Consider the following 21,156-nt stretch of genomic DNA (forward strand, 5'->3'; position numbering starts at 1 on the left):
GGTCTGTCTGTCCGTCTGTCTGTTGGTCCGTCCGTCCGTCCTTCTTTCTTCCTTCTTTCCAGCGCTCTGTAATTACAGTCAGCACGGCGGGCATGCGTGTCTCGGGTGTCTCCTGTTCACCGGCGGATAACGCTTCTTACATACGAGCCTGATAAATATTAAATTGAGACAGGTTTCCGCTTCCCTCCGTGCTGTCAAGTTCGTGAATGTGTTGGAGATGGTCAGGGACACCAGCTCTTAATTAGACTGTAACCTGGCGAGCTCTCCTACCCTTTCTACAGACGTCCCTCACAGCGGCCTTGGCTTCGCACTGAGTGTTTTTATGCACTGCACCTTCACTGTTTATGGTGCCTTTCCAGGGCTGCTTGTTCCGAGGGTGTATTTTCTTACAGATGTCCTCTGACTCTGTTATTTTGTTGTCTTCCGTTTCAGAAAGACTCGTGCTGTTTAATTTTGATTGAAACACAAGGGTGGAAAATCAAGCAATATGAAAACTCCCTCCATTCCCCCCCCCAAACCCTAGCCAAAAAAAGTAACACAAATGAAATCAGTAAGGCAGGCAAGATAGTATGGGTAGAAATATTTCTCATTAACTATTACCAGCCTTCTAGTAACTCGCACTATCAGGTCAGTAGATCTGCGCAAATTTAATTACTCATCTTTCTGAGGGCAAGCGGACACCACAGACTTTGGCATTTTGGGTCATAAGCTCTCGTAAGGATACCTGAGTCTGACAGATTAAAAGATGCCAGAGTGAATAGTCTGCTCTCCCTATTACTTTTTGCTTCTCTTCTTCCCCTCCTTGATGAAACTTTACATTATTGCATCACCTAATATTAGTTGTGTGAGCTCTCCTAGCTCACCTGCAGGTGTCCTGGCACACCTCATCCTTAATTGTAGTTTATTTGTTTTGGCATTTTGGTTGTGGACTGAAATGCCATTGTGCTAGGTATTGTACCAACACCGTCAAAATATGCCCTGCACTCACTCTGTTTCTGGCCAAAGGGTGAGATAAGAGAGTGGGTGTAAAGAGGGTAAACACGGAGCAGCAGTTTCAGATGCTGACTTCCTGACAAGGTGAGGTTTGTGTGGGTGCCATAAAGCCAACAAAAATTCCAAGAGGCCGTCTAAAAGTAAAAGGAGGTCGCTTTACAGTGTTCACCGAGTACCTTAAAAGCATTAGCTAGCGTGGCGAAAGCACAAGGGTGACTGGCCTTCGTGTCTAATAGTTGCCGGAACAGAAGCCAAAGTAAATACTGCCATGGCATGAGGTTAAGACAAATGCTGAGTCTTTCAAGACCCGTATAATGTGTTGGAGAGGGACGAGCCTGGGCAAGAAAGTGAGGTGGCAACCTGACCAAAGCTGTGGACTGGAAGAATGATCTTTGTAACAACTTCTTGAATTGGAAAAGAAGATCAAATTTGTAAAGGACAATGAAAAGTGCAATGCGTCAAACAGGAGATACTGTAACATTGGAGCTATAAAGTGAGTCTAGCTGACAGTTCTGGAATAGATCTGCATTGCAACACTTTTGGAAAGATAAATAAAATTTACTGATGCTGAACTTTCTGCTTGCAGCTGGGAGAGTTGGCTTTTATTGATGTTGTGCATGTAAAAATTAAAAGGACAAATGCTAGTGATGACTAAGACCTGCATCCAGGTTTGTTGATTATGTAATAACCAAAGCAACAGCTGACGTGTTATTTTATTTAATAATTTAGGACTCTGAACCACATTACTAAGGGAAACTGGATTCATCGTTCCTTGATGAATCCTTACTGTCTCGAACTGCTGCATTTGTCTGAAACTTTGTACCAGTACCAGCTATGCGGAGCTGCTTACTGTAGGTAGTGTAAGTGGAGTGTAGGATGGCTGTGCAGAGAATTAAAGCCTGCTTTTTAAACTTTAGATATTAACTGCAAATTTTTTCTAAGTTAAAACATGTTTGAAGCATTTGAGTTAAATAAGCCAAAATCAGACTAAGAGACGTAGAGGAGCTCGTAGGAGAGGCTCACGCTGCTCGCTGTTATTAATCACAGTAATATTTGTGATGCTGTGTCACAAGAAATAGTGCTCTTCAGTACTGTGACTAAACATGAAAAATGGCATCATTGTACAATGCCAATAAAGGAGCGGGAAATGTTCATAAAAGGTTGATTCTGTGGTGCTCTTTGCTCCAAAAAATACAGAACTAAGTCGCAGTAAGTGGTGTCCGCTTTTATAGTGGCAGCAAGGAGTGCTCCCAGTGCTTAGGTGGTTTCACTGTTTTCAGCATTCGTATTTTTTTAGCTTTACTGTTCTGGTCCTGCTTTGTTCCCAAGGCTGATATGCAGCAGAGAGAGTGTTCTGAGCCCCAGATAGTCAGTTTTGTCCTTCTACATGAAAATGTAATTCTGCATGAAAATGTAATGCTGTTTCAGCTGAATTACCCCACTGAAAACTTGCCACTTGCTTCTGCTCTGCTCCTCCAGGAAAACGCCCAAAATGTGCCACGGTAGCTAAAGAAACGCTAGGGGAAGCTGAAATGACTTGCAGTTTTGAGAAGCGGTGGTACGAGGGCTAGGAGAGATGATGAATGCGTGCGCTCCCTCTCCACACGGTAGAGCTCAGCATGTGATCTTTACCTTCCCTCCCTCTTCTCTGTGGGCACAAGAAAAATCTGTTGCCTGGAATGAAGGAAGCCGTTTCACTCCCCACAGCCCCCTCCTGCCCCTCTCTACCCTGCCCACTGGCTTTCCCAGCTAACCGAGCCTGTTTGTGTTGCAAAGCTGATTTATGTAATCTAGCGTAAGAGATGGGAATGGTGATGCTGCGCTTGCAACGATTAAGGGATGTCTTAAAACTATGTGATAAATTGTGTATTTTTATTAGTAATTTTGAATTGTGATCTGTGGAGACCATTAAGTTTGCATAGGCAAGAAGTCGAAAATTGGAATGTGCCCATTTTATGCAACCTGAATTCTGTGTACACGTACACATATCTCATTCCTTACGATACGGTTTCAGATTACATGAACTCGTGCATTTTTAAAAACCTTCGTGGCACGTTAAAAACATGTGGCTGGCATTTCCGAACTTCTGTGTCCTTCTCTGCATGACAGAAGTGTTTTCAGAACAGCTTTATGCATTTGATGCAGTGCTATCTAAAAGCTCTACCAAGGTGAAGGCTCTGTTTTGATAGATACAATACAAAACCTTACTAAAATTCTCTGGCCGCAGGAGTTGCTAGCCTAAGGAATTATTGATTGGCCTTTGAACTAGAAGTATATATTTTTTTAATACTTGTGATCCAAAGGCTGCATTGTAGTATTCAGCAGCTGGAAGAACAAAACCAGACATTGTACTTCTCTTCTTATATGTCCTTAGCCACAAAACTAAGTGTTGTTCTTTTAGCATGGTCCCTTGTACTAATCGTGGTTGCTGATGAAAGCCCACAGAGGCAGATTCCTTGATGCATCTTTTTAAAGCTTGAGCCTGGCTGCTTAGTTATCTTTCATTCGGTTCTCTTTTGTGCTAGAGGTGTCTGTCTAGGCTTGCAAAGAGGTGGCTACAGCCTATGAACTACTCGATTAATTTCACTAGATACTCATTCCGAAACCAGTGATACTTTTGAATATTAACAATTATGTGCTCATCAAATTACTTAAAGTGTCCCACTAAGAAACTCCTACATAACACAGTTCTCTTTTGGAATAGATGTTTTTAATACCACCTGTCCATGCTGAAGTGAAGGCGCTTACCTTTTTGTTATTTTTAGTGAAGAGATCAGTTTTTACGTATCTGCAAACAATAATTTTTCAGTCTTTTCTTTTACTTCCAGCCAAGCTCTTGCAAATGTCCATTGTATATGCTAATCAATCTAAAATATTTTAAATATCTTACAAAGTTTTTTAAGGGGGAACTTTTCCAGTTCCTGAAGCATCTACTTGAGATAATGATTTTTTTTCTTCTCTATAGCAACTTGCAAATGGAGATAGAGGCTTTGAGAATGTGGAGCTGGGTGTCATAGGAAAGAAGAAGAAAATTCCAAGGAGGGTTATTCATTTTGCAAGTGGAGAAACAATGGAAGAATATAGCACAGATGAAGAGGAAGATGAACAAGAGAAAAAAGACCTGTTGCCGCCTGTAGATCCTGTAGGTATTTTAGTTGATAAATTGCTACTTCTGATTTACTGGGTAACTACACACATTTTAGACTTTAATTTTTGCGTTTCAAATCTGATTTGGTATTTAGTATTAAAGATTCCCTTAATTTGATTTGCTCTAGGGACTCAGAAATCTGTGAGAAGTATTCCTGAGAAGTTTTGTCCTGGAGTCCTCCTCCGCTAAAGTAGCCCTATTAATTAGAAATGGGTTTAATTTCTTCACGGTTCTAGTCTGTTCTCTCCAGCATTTCCCCTTCTAATAATACTTGCTTGGTGTCTCCTTGATTTGTACTGTCGTTTAAAAAAATGTGCAGGGAAGGCATTTGTTTCCTTATGTTTGGTGACAGTGGAGAGTTGAACCTGTAGTTTAGTGTTACCATACCAGCAATTTGATACAATTAAAGAGTATAGAAGGGAAAGAAACAGATGACTTGCAGAAATAAAGGAAAACTGGTGTAATTCATGATATATCAAAAACAGGTTTTAAAGGACCTGCCTAGTCCCTGTATGTAACGTTCATCTGTCTTGTAAGCTGTTAAGATGTTGCTCGACCTGTGAATGGAGTCTCCCATTTATTGGTCCAAATTCATGGAGTTTTGACAATTAAAGCTGCCTCCAGTAGCATGTATTGTAGCTGCTAAAATACATTTCCCTTTTTGTCAATGATTCTAGATCTATACTTAGAGGTAAAATGAAATGTATAATCCATTTTGTTCTGTTGGCGTGTCTGACAATCCATTTTGTAGTGATAGTGTATTTGCAAAGCTCGCAGCTGTGCGTGCCAGCACCAGCGACAGCAGCTCCCCACCCTCTGGCAGTCAGTCCCAGAGAAGATCCGCATCCATCTCTTCATCTCTCCACATCCCCAGTCTCATGTTTCTTCTATGACACCCCACGAACTGGTGTCCCAACCACCTCTTTTCTCTACCCTCCTACAACAATTCTTACCCTAATAAATTGAGTCTGCAGTCCTATTCCCTGCCTGCTGGTGGGACTCCCTTCCTGGCCCTCTCTGGGCTTGGTTGCCTGTATTGAGCTAGAGATGGAGACTCTGAAATTGGCTGGGTCCTTCCTGATGTGATGCGGTGCGGTCAGGCAGCCGGGAGTCATTGCTTTGTGCAGCAGCTAGTCCTGCCTGGTTGCACGCTGGAGGCAGATGCCGGTGTAGAGCTGCTTGTTCCCACGCTTCAGGTAAGAGTCTTCGCATGCACGGAAACCGGCGCCCTGTTTTCTACTTGGCCTTGCTGTTGAAATGACTTCTGCACCATCATTTGGGAATCCATGATTAAGAAGTGTTGTGGTTGAAGCTCTCTATTTACTGTACAGTAGTAGGCCCTGTATTTATTTATATGCATATCCATCCTGGGAGAGCTTGGCTGTGTTGGAGGGACTGCAGTGAAGAGTTCGACTTTCTCCTCATTCTCTTCTGAAGAAGTGATGAACCATAAGGGGTTTGCTTTGGGAAGGACTGTCAATCAGTTCTTTTTTTTCCCCCCTCTGTAAAATTAATTTATCTTGAAGAAAAAAAGAAGTGGTTTGAGGACTGAGCTGCAGTGAGACTGGGAATTCAGCTGGGATCGGGGTTCCTAGCCATTCGCAGGTGAAGCTGTTGCATTTAATCTTGGATAGATTGATGGTACTGCTATCTCTTTCTTGCTAGGCAGTTCTTGTATACAACGAAAAGTAACAGTCTGAGAGTAGGTAGGATATCATCAGTATAAAATACACCTGAAGTTATAGACTGAAAAAAAATGTGTTATACTCACAAACAATGAGTAGATGTTAAGCTGCCTTGCTGGGTGTTGTTTTTTTTTTCCTCCCTAAGGATCTTCTTGAAGAAATGCAAGAACTGTGAAACTTACTGAATATTATGGTAATGTTCAGGTAGCTTCAGAGTCAGATCTGTTCCCCATTATGCAGGTCATGTCAGATATCCATGGATGTGTAAGAGATTTTTTCCCAACTATAATTAGCAGGGGACCAGATCTGTGTAATTTTTTGTGCCATTTCCTCTCAGTAGAAGAGTTCCACTGTGGTGCAGCGATGGAAGGCTCACGAGCCTTGATGTACGTGTGGTGAGGTCAGAGACGTGCATGCTGCTGTACAAACAGACACTTAACTAAAGAGCCCTCAGATGTGCATAACAGCCAGGAATGCTGTGTGATCGTTCTCCTGCTTTCCTAACATGGATTTTTTTTCTGAATACCAAAAAGTATATTGTATGGCACAGTTAAGATTGCTTTGTTCTCCTTTTATAGTTTATTAATCCTTAATTTTTATCACACTTTTTAATAAAAGGACCCCTCAAACCAGAATAGTTTATTGTTGAGCACAGTATGCCTTATTATGTATTGCTTTTTACCTTGACAGAATAAACTTGATTAGACCAAGGGTTGCCATTAAGTGAAGTTTACCTTATCTGCTGCATGCTTCGTGTATCCCAGCTGAGCCAGTCAATTGAAGAAATGTTAGTCCAAGCTGAGCTTTGATGTTTTAGCCAACAGCTGCCTTAAAAATATTTTTATTGTAGGATTTCTATAAAAGCAATTAAATAGTCAGTTTGCTGAGACCAGCATGTCTAAAACTTGTTATCTCAGTTGGGATACAAAAAAGTATGTTGCAAGTAATAGCTGTTTCTGGTCCAATTGATTTTTAGAAAAAGCACATTTAATATTTTGAATAGAAACTTTGCATCATGAAATTTCAAAGCTCAGCTGGTATTGGCATCCTGGCAGCTTCTGAATGAGTTTAAGGGAAACAAATATTTTGCCGTGTTGTAAAGAAATGTCTTCAGTAAGTACCTTGGTTTAATTGTATTCTAGAGCTAAGCAGACAATGACAATGTCTTTTTTACTAAGCAAAGTAACATGTATATATCCTGGTAATATGATAACCAAAGCACTCAGTGTGATGGACTGCTGCCACTCATAACAAAAGAAATTCTCAGAAATAGCTGGGTCTTAAATTTTGCTTTGAAACAATGATTCTGATACTTCTATAGGTCAGCACTCAGTTAATTAACATTCTTGGACTGGAACGTCCATTCTGTTGTGGTTTGGGGTTTTTTTTAAGAACGAGTTGAATCCAGAACACAGGGAATGCTTAATAAATTTTTCCCTGGATTTTTTAGATAATAGCACTCAGTATTATCTGAGTGTTCTCAAGTTAAAATTTAAATGCTTTAATAACATAAATGCTTTAATTTTAACTGAGTCTTCTATTCTGTCCTAAAATTTAGGTGCCTACACTTTACATGTAAATCCCCTTTTGCTTCTGTCCACCAAAACTTTATTTTGTAGTAATTAAACTTCTCTAACCTGTTCTAGAAGATAACCTTTCTGTTTATCCCTGGAGGGCCACTTGCCATAAACTCTTTGTTGCATTCACCTATTACATGAGTAGGCAGAAGGTGGAGTGTAAGTCTTTGCAGAGCAACTGTAAGCCGTATAACTGTTGGTGATAACCTTAGAATTCATCCTGAGAACATCTCTGCAACAAAGCTCCAGAAGAGATTTAATTTTATTAACCTTCAGTGCTTAGAAAGGTTGAAACATTCTTGCAGGAAGATTACCTTGATATCCTGTAGTTAAAAGGAGCTTAACTTCAAATAGCAAAAAGTCCTCTCTTGAGGACCATTGAACTCTAATTTTCTTTTAAGAGTTTGGGGATGAGGGAGAAAAATAGTCACTGACCAAGTAATAGCTACTCGTAATATGGTAGAAGCTTTTTGATGGAGGATGGTGTGTGTGTTTCTGATCTTGTTTTCACTGGCTTGTCTTAGATGCCACAGTTCTACATGGTGCATACACTGAAGGAACTATTATAGCAATGACCAGTCAATAGTTAAACTAATTTAAAATGCATCTTGGCACAGTAAACAATGGAAAAATATCTATTTGGTGGTGTATATTAACTCTTAAACACAGGATTTGTTTTTTCTTAAATTGGGAAATGATTCTTTTCCTTATTTTGCCATTTTCTCTGGCAAAAAAGAAACCCTTTGTTCTTTGGAAAGTTCAAGTGTTATTAGGGACTGAAATCTGGCAAAAATAAATATAGATGTGGATTGTTTAGGAACATGGTGCACTCAGAAGTTCAAGGGAGCGCGTGTGTGCTCCTTTCGGCAGTCCCATACTGTGAAGCAAAATCACGTTCTGTTGTTGAACCAGAGCCCTCTTGGTTTTATCAATGGTTGAATCCATTATGTTCATTTCTCCTTAAAATGCAGCACTTGGATTAAAATTGTACATTAAGAATTTTTGTAATTTAAAAACCAGTTGTCATAACCATTGTGTTTTCCATTTTAAACAACAAAATAAAGTCAGGATAGCTGAATAGTATAATTAAGCGTTGTAGAAATGTATACTAAAGAGGCTGATGGCAGGAGAAATACTGTCCCCTTATAATAAACCAGTGTCCTGTGTTTCATACTGCTGCCCCTTGTTTCCAGTCAAGAAATACAGTATTATTGTGTCCTTGCATTGATTAAAGACCGAACATTAAGGCTTCTCTAGCCAAAGGAGGTTGACATACAGTATCTGGGTATGTGGTTCTTACTGAACATTAGTAGGACCTGACTTGGGTACCGTTTTCCAGTATCGCTCAATGCATTAAAGCTACTTCATGGAGTAGGATTAGTTTGTACTGAGCCGTTGCCTAATGGCCCTGTTCATATCACCTGAATGGTTCTGGTTTTCTCCAGTACCTCTTCTTACCTCATGTTCGCCATTCCTGCTTCAATCTCCCAGGTGCTCTGGGAAACCACCCGAACTTACCCTGAGGAAGTAAGGGGGGGGGGGAGGAGGATTATTCCTTGAATGTGTTCCCTTGTTCCTGGTTGTTCTTGGTGGCTTAACTCTCCAAGGCATCTCCTTTCTCCTGTTGAATTTTTGTGAAGTCGCTTCTCTCATGGTTTTCTATTGCCTTTTGAGACACTTGAAAGAATGCTCCTTTTTTAAATTGAGGGGACTGGCAAAGCCTTGCTTGGCGGGGGTGAAGAAGCGTCCGGTTGGGCTTTGTCAGAAAGCAGAGGTTTCCATCAAGCTGAACTTAGAAGTGCTCCTAACATACCAAACTGTTTTTTAGTGGTGGTTGGGGAACAGTAGAAATAGACAGAACCTCTCTGTCTGCAGAGCCTCAGATCTTCCCTACATTTGTGTTACCACAAACATGTTAGAATATTCTGTGTCTGAGTTAGTTCTGTCACATTGAGGTTCAGCCTGTCTTTTCGCTCTTAGATGTTAAGGGGGCTCTTGTAGCTTCTTGCTTACAGCCGCGCAGCAGGCCCCTGTTTGTCCTGTGCACTGTGTGAATGCTTTTTAACCTTGTCACCTCGTTATGAAGGATTGTACAGAGCCTCATCAATGCCATTATTTGCACCTGTGGCAACAAGCTTTTCCAGTACTTTTCTTGACTTCTTCAACTGAACAAACTCCGAAATGATTGTCGTTAGCCTGTCTGCCAACTGAGCACATAATCAACAAGCTGGAGGTGCTTTTGTGCAAGCAGGATAGCAGCTGGTTTTGCTTACACTCTTACCTTGGCAGGACATTTTCCATACCCACTGCCAAAAATACACAGCATCTGGCTTTTTTCAGCCTGCCCAACTTGAGTTTCTGGCTTGACAGACGATTTCTTGCTGCACTGATTTGTAGAGGCTATGCTTGGAAAGCGCTGAAGTCTAGTAGCTTGTGTGTGTGTGCATACTGAGGCTATACCAACTAGTCTCTGTAGCTGTATTATTTAAAATAATATTGATTGTCCTGTACAGATATCTATTAAATAAGATCACAGAAAATGGTTGCTATCAAACAGTTTTTAGCAGCACGTTATAAATACATAATGTAACTGCGTGGAGCTAATGGGTTTCATTTAATAAAAGCTGACACTTTTAATTGCTACTTTCCACAAGGAGAGTACCGCTACAGAGATCTTTACTGGGGGGAAATACATAACAAAAAGCTTGCCTGAATACGACAGACTGTTAACTATAAACATGTTTTAGTTCACTATGAAATTTGAGTTTGCCTTTTCACAAAAGTGAAAGCCTACAGCTTTTTCCCAGTTAGATTGGAATCTGCTTTTCCCCTTCTCCTTTTTATTACATGGCTCGTTGTTTGTTTTGCCTTTTTTTTTTTTAAAGAGATATAGCCTCTTTCCTTAGTGAAGAGGATAATCTATGTATGCCCATTAATTTCTAAATTTTCTTTAAGTTCCTATGTGTAAGTATCTCCATTTGTCTGGAGGCTGCAGTACTTCCTCCGTGGTGGTGAATACACCATAGTTGTGCAAAGGGCAACTCCCCCTCCTTGTCTTCCCGGCCTGTCCTTCCTAAAGAGTCTGTATCCCTCCATTGCAGCACTCCAGTCATGCGAGCCATCCACTGCATCTCTGGGATCCCGACAAGATCCCAGCCCTGCAGCTGCACACAGATCTCTCATTCCTCGTGTTTACTTCCCACACTGCATGCCTTAGTGTGCAGGCACTTCGGGGAGACTTTCTCACCTACATGCAAATGCTTGAGGTGACCCCACTTGATCCCTATTTTGTTCATTTTGTGTTCCTTGCTGTTCACATCACCCCAGGCCCTTTACTTGTCAGCCCTGTTCATCGCTCCCTCAGAGGGCTGCAGTAACTCTTTCCCTCCCTCATCGTTCCTGGTTTTCTTCTTCAGGTGCAATTCCAAATGACAATTTGTATCTGGTTGTAAATACTTGGAAGCAGCCTCTTGCTCAGGGACCACTTGAAGGTTTGGTTTGGTTTTAAACAGTCTTTTGCAGTTCTCTCATCATTGTAATGAGGGATTACTTGGTTAACCCACTTCTCTTCTTGGCCTGATGGAATTCAGAACATTATGGAAAGGTCTTTCTAGTTATAGGAGTTACCTTGGAATTGAGTTGGATGCTTGTCATTTCCCAAGTCTGGGAGTGGGAAACAAAAACCAGTGAAACAAACGTTCCCAAATAGATGTAAACTGTAGTTATATCTTACAGTGATACCTTGCTTCATGTATGTCTGGTCTAGACTTATTTTAAAGCAAAAATATTGTGGTAGCTGGCAAACAGGAAACATTGCAGATCTTTCTTCTCAATCTCTTTGAGCTTTTGCGTGTATTATTATGTGTCATGAACATACAGCTGTATGTATTCATACTACTCTTGTTCTTACAGACAACGCTTACATGGGGACCCTACTTGTGGTTTCACATGCTGCGAGTTGCCACATCAACCTTATCAGGTATTGCTTTATTTAATTCTTGGGTAAACCGGTAATGGAATATTGCAAGTTACTTTGACAGACTGTAAATCATCTGTGTGAGCTACTGGCCATTTTTTCAAAAGTACGAATGAACCTGTATTTTAATCTGTGGAGACGTATTCTCTTGCCTTAGGCACTTTGTTTTTTTTACTTTCAATCAACAACTCTTGAATGGAAGAACAAACAGAAAATACCCTTTTGCTGAACACTTTTTCCCTCCCTTTTTCTCCATATGGAGATAGGGTGGTGTCGGCAAGGGAGAAGATTGGCTTTCTATTAGGTTTTGCATGGAACCGTTTTGTGTGATGTTATCTGACAAGAATGCTGTTTGGAGTAACTAAACTGACAGTTTTTATGAAGAAGACAACTAGAAATTATCCCAGGAGCACATCTAGTCCTGTGCTTTACAACAGACTTCTGAGGTTACAAACCAAACAAAAATAAGACTATTGTCAAGAGTCTTAAACTCACTGCATAGAAGTTTGTTTGACCTGTGGACCTCTTAAAATTTTTTTAAGTTTTAAAAATGCTTGTCCTAGTCTGTGTTCTTCCCAAGGTGTAAAATACCTTTATTGGGGTTTTTTGACAAATATTGTGGAGTTTCTGTCCTTATACACCTAGTTTTGAATATTTCTAAAAACTATTGGCAGTCTATTCTATTAATTAACCTATCCTTATTTTTAGAAACACTTTTTCTCTAATGTACAGCGTAATTCTATCCCTTGTCATATCTGTTCTTCATACAGAAAAGTAGATACTGCTTTTCTTTTTTTAGCAGTCTTTTATGAATTTGAAGATTAGTACTTCCTTCTTCCCACTTCAGTTTTGCCTCTTACATTTGTAATTTGAACTGGTCTTTTGCACAGAGCTTTGGATGCCAGGATATCTATAAAATTAGTTATTGTGAATATTCATTGAAGCAGTCAGTTGCTAACTTCTAACTTGTTTTCCCTGAAGATAGCTAACTCATTTGCATCCTCAGGGCAGATTTGCAATTTGAAGTGCAATATATTTGACTTCTTGCTTGCCTTTACTCAAGGACCAGTGCTATAGCCATCATCATGGTAAAGAGACTGACTGACACAAGCCCACCTGTTTCATACTTCTGACCGTGCACTACCTGTTTTAGCAAAGTAGCGCTGCACGTGGCCTCCAGCTTGAAAATTGAGACAGCTGAAACCTAAATATTTTATTAATCCATTAGTATGCAACACAGAACATTGTTAAAACTGCTACTGACTTGAAGTATGCATATATCAATAAGTAACTCTCTAGTTTGCTGGTACCATTAGACTGAAGTGCCGATACAGTTGGTTGCCATGTATTTTTGTCTAACCTTAATTTTCAGTTAAAGTTCAGTTAAAGGCTTATCCTTTAACTGATCCCCTAGCAAAGCAAACCTACATCCAAAGCTGAAACTAGTAGAATTCAAACAAACACTACCACTATCTAGATTCTCATTAATTTCCGTGTTCTTCTCCTTCTGTTCATTCTTTATCTTAAAGAACAATTATTAGTATATTGAGCTAATAATTACGTGTAAGTAGATTAGCCTAGCAGATTTTGGTTTTGTCTTTTGAGTGAAGTAGGACTATGGAAAACCATTCAGGAAAGATGATGATACCTTTTAAAATAAAACTTAAGAATTTCCTTCTAGATACTAATCGTATGAAAACTTCTCTTTATTTTTTAGTGTGTGATTTCCTTGGGGAAAAGATTGCATCTGTTCTGGGGATAAGCACACCAAAATACCAATATGCCATTGATGAGTATTACAGAATGAAGAGAGAGGTATGTGTGTGAAATAGGGTTCTTGCACTCCTTTTCTCCCAACTTGCCTTCCCTGGTATTCTAAAAAATGAAATTTGAATTCCAGCATTAAAATGAAGTTTTGGAACCTCTATTTCAGCTTGCCTTCAGTTTTCATTTGACACACAATTAATGCTCGCTTATCCATCAGCCTTTTCTCACCAGCTCATCAGTCCTAGAACTGGCTGGTCCTGACTACTGCTCTATTTGTTTCTCTTGTGCAATGCATTTTCAAGTCAACAGCATGAGAAAAGTTGGACGGAGCAGTTACTGGACACTGTATGTAAAGAGGCGGCTGCTAGGAATATACTTTCCAACTCTAGAACTTGTTCAACGAAGGGTCAAGGGTAAATTGAACATGATGTTACCATTTGTTCTAAACCATAACTGGAAATGACTGATAGGTAGCCAGTGCTTTATGCAAAAAAACCCTTAATAATCTTCATTTGGAAGAGATGGGAAACATACTTAAAGCTTTACTACCTATTTTTCATGGGTCTTTATTATTAAGAGCAGAAAAAGCTTTAGAGAAAGGTCTACCTACAACTATTGCTATTGACTAAAAACTGCTTATCTAGACATGTGACATTTTTTCTGTGTTTATTTAACACAGTTTAATCCTTCACTTTTGGTGATTTTTTTTTTTTTTCCATAATGGGAATTCTGGAATATACCTCATCTTATGATCAATTAGTGACCATTTTCTAGTGGAACAAATGTCCTTGCCTTGTAATAGGAACTGCTACGCTCTTATGGAAAGACGTAAAGTGAATGTAAGTAAGCGGTAAATAGTAGCTTACGAATCTGGTTATCTGGTTTTAGGAGGAAGAGGAGGAACAGGAAAATAAGATGTCAGAAGAAGCAGAAAGACAGCATCAGGAACAGCAGAACAAGCCACAGGCTGAAGCTCCTGTCCAGACAGACCAGCCTGAAGCGACAGCATGCACTTCATTCGTGAACGTAAACTTTGAAAATGAGGGGGATTGCCAGTCCGTTGGGGAAAGTAAACAAGATGTAGTTCCTGTCCCTCCTTAAGTGTAAAGCTCTGTATAATGTAGGAAATAGGAAGTGTCAGGTGTCACAATCTGGCTATAAGAAGCAGGAAAAATAGGATTATACTTGTTCAGTGAAATACAACTTCTAGCATTCTTATTGATCAGGAGAGAGCTAGGCGATGTCTGTTCAGTCTGTCTGCCTAATAAAAGCTGAGGCATTCTGCCAAATTGGCACTTCAGTTAAAATGAAAATTGCACTACAAACATTTGGTCGAAAATTGAATGTGTGAGCTAATTTCTGTGTAAAGCAAGTAAAAATGTCTTTTCTTTGAATTGCTGTGTCTCTAACACCTGTGGATTGCAGATGCAGTGCTGTTTCCTACGTCTAAACTGATTTGCACATTGTTTGCAACTCGGCTCTCTATGAATAGATTAATAGGAATCAATATCCTGTAACTCACAAGTCATTATAATAGCGTCCGATTTCCCCTATTTATTGTCACTGTTGTGTGCGTGTATTTTTTTCTGTTGTTGTTTAACACAAGAGATAATGTTAGATTTGATGTTAATTAGATTTAAGGGTCCACTGACTTTTTTTAATTAAAAAAAAAAAATTTAAAGGAGGCGGTAAACACCCTTAGGAGCTTACTAACAAGTACCAGCACTCTTGGAGGCTAATAGTGCTCAGCTGCTCCGTTCAGTGCTGTAGCAAAGTACAGAACTAGCATCAGTGTAAGATGTTCTCGCTCCAAGTCCAAGAATTGAGACCCAACTGCTTGCCTACTTTACATGCTCTGAATGGTCCTGGGAAATACCTACAGTCTTGCTAAATTATACTGAATGCGCTGGACACTGTGTATGGTACCAACAGAGAACTGTGAAAACTTTTTGGACAGAGATTACCTGAGTCAGTGTACTTGATTAACCTAAACAGACTATTGGTTTAATAGTTACCAGTAAGGGATGTGCCATTGCAGGTGTTTTTCCCCCCTCTAGCACAGAATACATAAATAAATAGAAATCACAAAACCAAACTTAAAATTCTTCCTTTTTCTTAAATAAACAAAACACTTTACTGCAATAGTGCAACAACAGTAATTTTTATTTTTGTCTAAGTAAGTGAAACACAGGTAGCTCCAGAGCTTTTAAGTAGCTCCAAATACCAATTAAGGCTATTTTACTGCAATGACTGTTGTTCTACTTGTAGCTTGTAAAAGGCAAGTGGTTTACTTTGCGACAATCAGTCAGATGTCAGCGCCCCAGTCACTTTCTACAGAGAATCGTTTTAGATAAAGGAGCAGAGAACCTGCACTAGTTACCGTGTGAAACATTACTTCTGTCCTTGAGATTTCTAAAAAAAAAAAAAAATTAAAAAATAGCCTTCAGTGAAATTTTGTGTTGGGTATCATCATATGCCCCGGCCTCGGTCCCACCACCAACTAACTAAGGAACCTGATGTAACATCAGAGGCCAGGTAACTTGGCTGTAAGTTTCCAGAGTTCAGTTACGTATTTCAGACAACCCTCTGCCTGAACTAATGTCCTGTAGAGCACAAATTCCTTCTCCTCTCATCTGCCCTTAGCATTCCAGCACTACAGAAAGTCTTCTGAGGAGGATTCAATCAGCTCTAGTCCATCTGTTTTGATACTCTCTTCTCTGCCTCTTTTTGAATTGTAAGATGGAGGCTGCTGACAGCTGTGTAAAATCATTCCTTAGCCCTGAACATCTGCAAGGGAGAGCTTGGTTCAAACACCTGGGGAATACACAGAAAACCAGCTTGTTGGGAGTTCTTACACTGTCAAAGATCGAAAGCCTCACATAGCTCAAGAGTAAAACCTTTACAGCTGAAGGATGCTTTGCTTTTCTGCCAAGAAATTAATGTCAGTTGCGTTGGTTTTTTTCCTCCTCTCCCTACTATCTCTTGCATCAGAAATGCTCTCACTGCCTTGGGTTTAAACTTCTTTGTATAAAATACTGTATTACTCACTGTGCCTTAACTTAATCCTTCCTTCAGTTTTTTGCAAACTGAAAGTGGTTACTTTCATAATGGGTTAATTTTTCTGTAAATGCATTAATTGGTTATTTTATATTTAATATAATTTTTGAACTGGAAGTTGGCTATGGCTTTTCCTTTAAAACTGTGTGGTCTTTGCAACTTTATGCCTGCACACAGGAGCATGTGCCTGTTCACCGTCTTCATCTTTACTGAGTCACACATCCTGGTGGAATATTCAAGCACTAAAACTACCCCTTCCTTACAACCTCATGTAGTAGTTGTTAACGTACTCAGTGTGTTCAGCACTACCTCAAACTAATAAATAATGCAGGATTGCAACCACCTCTGGCCTGGAGCTATTGTAATTTTATCTGAAAGTTGAAACATCTCTACAGCTCTGTTAAAAGAGTTTCACTGCTTTAACTACTGCTGTAGCTCAGCTGTACGATTAAGTTAAATTACATAAAATACTTGCCCAGGAGGTTAAGTTGGTGAAAGCCTTTATACAGGTGTTTGGATTAGTTTTAACTAGCCCTAAAGCTATAGTGCAGTTTTACTTCTGTTAATGAAGCTCTTAAGAATTAGGTAACTATTCAGTCAGTTCAATAGTTAAGTTACTTACCCTTTCTGTTAGACACTTAAAGCTGGACACACATAGAAGGAAAAGGCGTAACCTCTTCACCTCTTACTGAAGACTTCTGCCTTTACAGCAGAACACTCAACAGCGCTATCATTAGAGGAAGCCACACAGAACGCAGTGGGAGGCTTGGGATGGCTGAGGGGATACAGGCCAGAGCTGAAGATACCGAGAACCACATCCTTACTTTCAGGGTAAATTCACATTTAGAATAGGGTATTCAAGTAAGAATAGGGCTTGGTACACAGGGAAAAATTCCAAAAATATTTATTAAAAAAAAAATTACCTTTTAAACAGCACTTGCTTTTTTTGGTTTCAGAAATTAGTTCTGCGATTCGTGTATGTACCACATTTTATATTATATGGGGGGGGTGAGGGGGGAAAGGGGTGGTGGTGAGGGGGGGGAGGGGTGGGGGATAAAATGGAAGAGGCATTGATGCAGATGACAAATGTTTCCAGCTTCCAACAGTTGGTGCATCAGACTGAGATATCTCTATGGATACAGTCTGCTCCTGTTCAAAAGTCACGTATCATCAACATCAGCAGTGTTGTCATTATCACTTGCCACAAGGACCTCTCTGTTCTCATACGTCCAGAACCCATTCAGATCGATTAGAATGCTGGTAACAGTGTCTCCTTGACTGCTATTGATTAAGTCTTGAAGGGAGATTTTGTAAGGATCCTTAGGCTTCACCATATCAAAGATTTCATCCTATGAAAGAAAAGTCAAAATTGGGGAAAAAAACCCACACACATTGATGAGCAGAATAATGGCTACTTTATACCATATACAGAATGATCTTTGGGTAACTAGTGCCACCCACACCGATCTACAAAAAAAAGCTGTTAAGTCCCAAACCATTTAAGATACAAAGCACAATAATTGGCTACAGATAGGAGCAGTGTGCTCAGCTCCCACATCTCAAATAAGAATTTGCTTTTCTGGGGAGGCTTTGGCCTCGAAGTGGCAACATGAAACTCAGTTTGCTTGCATGAGCTAAGTTTTATAGAAGCTCTTGCACTTTTTTTTTTTTAAAGTACTAAAACTGCTAAATGTAAAGTAGGCAGTAATAAAGAGTTTTATAGACAGGTTTTTTTAGTCACCAGTCCGCCCCCACCCCAAGGGATGATCCTGAACCATAAAAAAATAGACATACCAAGTATCTTTAAGTGTAAGGCACAGCAACATGTATTTAACAGGTACTTTGTCTATTAGTAAGCAAACTACTAGAACAGTTGCATACCAGATAGCAATTGCTGAATAGAAAGACATTTTCAAACCTATGAGTAGGACAAGTCAGATCATCTCTACTGCTCCGCAAGTAAATATACAACAACCTAGAAACTACGATATAACATAATTAAATTATGAAATGCTTATCCAAATATTTCATGTAGTACTCTATTCAGTAAAACTAGCGTTGACATCCTGAAAAGAAACTGGTTCTTGTCCATGGATTTTCATTTGTTCCTGAATAGCCTAGGAAAAAAAAAAGTTAGGAATAGGTAGTGCAGTATTACACTGACACTGTATGAAACTTTTTTAATGCTTCTGCATCTTAAGCTGTATTGCCCTGTAACAAAGCATTCGTGGTACAGCTTGTAATCAATTCTCTTCCACAAGTGAGGCAGGGGTGAGTTAAGGCATAATCAATGATACGCATCTCTAGGTTCACAGTTCTTAGTCAATATGGTAAGAATCCAACTTTCATTATGACCAGAGTTTGAGCACTCTGCAAATGGGATATGCAGACACCTGACTATTATCACTCAACACTCAAAGCTTAAGATAGTAATACACCCAAACCAGAAGGTTCAGTTTTCTGACAAAGGTGTGAAATACAGACTAGGGAAAGAGAGAAGGAAAAGACCAACCAGCAGACAGACAAAGGAGTGTGGCTACTCACACTTTCAATTACTTTGAAAATGGAACCTGTATTCTGGTTGATCAAATAGTAGTGTGAGGGAGACGACGTATTTGTCCATTTGAGCATTTGTCCGTGCATGGAAGGGTTCTCTCGGTTCATGCCGTAAGTGGGCATTTCTCATTTTGAGCAAAATAGTATTCCCCACTATTAGTTCTTTTAATGTGGTACTATTTAAACAGCTGCATCACCAAACCTCTGCCTGCAAATAACAACTATGAACAAAACTGTTTGTTTCACTAGCACAAGCTGCATAGCCTTGTCAGCACAGCTGTATCAGCATAGCCTCTGTAGGTGCAGACCTACCTACACTTATGCTAGCAGAAAAGCAATTATTCACAGAGTCAAAAGGAACTGTTCTGACGTCAAGGAAAACTTAGAATATTCCATTTCCAAAAGTTTAAAGGAGGGACACATTTTGACTGTGTCAAAGCATCTGCTGTAGTCAAGGAATCTTTTAAATAACTAAGCCATAGAGTAAGTATGTAACTGGAGACATGCACAAAAATAGCTATACAACAGTAGCTCATGCAGGATTACCTTGTTAAATTGCTTTCATATTAGAATTACTTATGTACTATGACAACACTAAAATTCATGGTTTTGTAAAATGTAAACCTGTAAATTAACACCCTTTATTAAAATCAGAGTCAGAGACAGCTGATGCGGCCCCTGGCTTCCCTGAATCCTACTGCCATGTGAACAGAAGTGGAGAAAGTGGTGGGAATGGTGAGCTGTAAGAGCAGGGAGAGAAGACGAGTCATTGCTTAGTTTCTCTAGGACCCTAGTATTGCCAAGTCCTGGCCTGACAGTTGCCCGTCAAGCATGCAACACAGCTACAACCACTAAACAAAGTTCATGATGAAGTTCAAAAGGCACATGCAAAAATCCTGCAGCAGAATAACCCCATGCAGCAGTACGCTCTAGGGGCCAGCTGGCTAGAAGCAGCTTGGCCAGAAAGGCGCTGGAGGTCTTGGTGCACAAGAAGTTGAACAAGAATCTGCAGGGTGCCCTTGTAGCGATGAAAGCAGATAAATACTGGGCTGCATTAGTACAGGCATAGCTAGCAGGTTCAGCGAGGTGATTATTCCTCCTGACTCAACATTTGGACACAGTACTCCAGATGCAGCCTCACAGCTTTGGGCTCCCCTTTATGAGACACTGACAAACCAAGTGGGAACCCACTAGAGGGCTATCAGGATGCTTGAGGGGGCTAAAGCACAGCACGGCGGAGAGGAGAGGCTTGAGATGGGGATTAATTCACCCGGAGAACAGAAGGCTGGGGTGGTGAGGGAAATCTAATTACTATCTTCAGCTACCTAGCAGGTGGTTAGAGACAACACAGCAAGACTCTTCCTGGAGACACACAGTGAAAGGGCAAGAGGCAGCAGACATCGACTGCAGCAAGAGGCATTCCAGTTAGACAAAGATGGGAGAAAGGGTGAGGGGAGAAAAGTCTTCTCAGTCAGGGTAGTCAGACACCGGAACACATTGCCCAAAGAGGCCATAGAGTCTCCCTCCTTGGAGATGTCCAGGCGAGTTTTGGGTAAGGCTCTGAGCAACTCAACCTGAGCATGAAGCTGGCCCTGCTCTGAGCAGATGGTAGGAGCAGGTGACCTCCAAAGGTCCATTCCACCCTAAATTATCTGATGGTTCCAAGGCACTAACAAGAAAAAAAAAAGTTGTGGGTTTTTTGGTGTTTTTGTTTGTTTGTTTTCAAAAAAAGAGCCTTTCCTTTTTAGAAAAAGTCTTCCAGATAATAAGTCTTATTTTTACAAAATGATATGGTTGTAGTCACTATCAAAGTTCATGTTCAACTGGAGATGTATTGCAATATAGAAATAATGTGGATATAAGATTATGCCTTGAGCAAGCCTGATTGCTTTACTTAAGGAGCTGAACAAAGTACGTACCTTGTTCCTCATACTTGGAGCATACGGCTAAGTACAATGACATTGTTTATTTTCACAGTTATAATACAAAGATCCACATAAAGAAAACGGAAATGCTTGTCCCTGTGTCTGAATAGGTATCACTGAAGGAATCTTGTACATGAAAAAACCATCACACTCGTAACTCAGCCTAAACCATCCACAGCAAAAATACTATTTTACTGCATGACATTTCCCTTCCCAAGTGTCCTGGTTTCGGCTGGGACGGCGTTAATTTTCATCCTAGTAGCTGGTACAGTGCTGTGTTTTGGATTTAGGGTGAGAACAATGTTGATAACACACCGATGTTTTAGCTGTTGCTAAGTAGTGCTTACACTAGTCAAGGACTTTTCAGCTTCCCATGCTCTACCGACTGAGAAGGCTGGAGGTGCACAAGAAGCTGGGAGGGGGCACAGCCAGGACAGCTGACCCAAACTGGCCAAAGGGATATTCCATACCA

The 21,156-nt window shown here is 40.2% G+C and overlaps 2 protein-coding genes across 3 annotated transcripts in view; one reads left to right on the top strand and one right to left on the bottom strand.

The window, feature by feature from the left end:
• The first annotated feature begins 1,640 nt into the window (after positions 1 to 1,640).
• FAM177A1 (family with sequence similarity 177 member A1) lies at positions 1,641 to 16,317 on the top strand. The gene is made up of 5 exons (XM_009290402.1): positions 1,641 to 1,661; positions 3,959 to 4,135; positions 11,316 to 11,382; positions 13,097 to 13,194; positions 14,035 to 16,317. The coding sequence occupies exons 1-5, from the start codon at positions 1,641 to 1,643 to the stop codon at positions 14,245 to 14,247; spliced, it is 576 nt and encodes a 191-aa protein (XP_009288677.1). The 3' UTR covers positions 14,248 to 16,317.
• A 774-nt stretch (positions 16,318 to 17,091) lies between these two features.
• Positions 17,092 to 21,156, bottom strand: part of PPP2R3C (protein phosphatase 2 regulatory subunit B''gamma) — a 16,368-nt gene continuing 12,303 nt past the window's right edge. For both annotated transcript variants that reach the window (XM_009290384.1, XM_009290385.1), the window contains exons 12-13: positions 18,261 to 18,320; positions 17,092 to 17,552 (exon numbers count right to left, since the gene is read on the bottom strand). In XM_009290384.1, the coding sequence (XP_009288659.1) occupies positions 17,364 to 17,552; positions 18,261 to 18,320 (249 nt within the window). In that variant the 3' untranslated portion in view covers positions 17,092 to 17,363. The remainder of the gene's footprint in view (positions 17,553 to 18,260; positions 18,321 to 21,156) is intronic.

This window comes from Aptenodytes forsteri, unplaced genomic scaffold, assembly GCF_000699145.1.
Source record: "Aptenodytes forsteri isolate BGI_AS27 unplaced genomic scaffold, ASM69914v1 Scaffold108, whole genome shotgun sequence".
Classification (NCBI taxonomy): domain Eukaryota; kingdom Metazoa; phylum Chordata; class Aves; order Sphenisciformes; family Spheniscidae; genus Aptenodytes; species Aptenodytes forsteri.

Excerpts from the sequence above, each read along its gene's own strand:
- FAM177A1 (XM_009290402.1), top strand. The coding sequence starts at position 1,641 with ATGACTAAGACCTGCATCCAG. Across the intron at positions 1,662-3,958 it reads TGACTAAGACCTGCATCCAG|CAACTTGCAAATGGAGATAG; the intron begins GTTTGTTGATTA and ends TCTTCTCTATAG. Across the intron at positions 11,383-13,096 it reads TGCCACATCAACCTTATCAG|TGTGTGATTTCCTTGGGGAA; the intron begins GTATTGCTTTAT and ends TTTATTTTTTAG.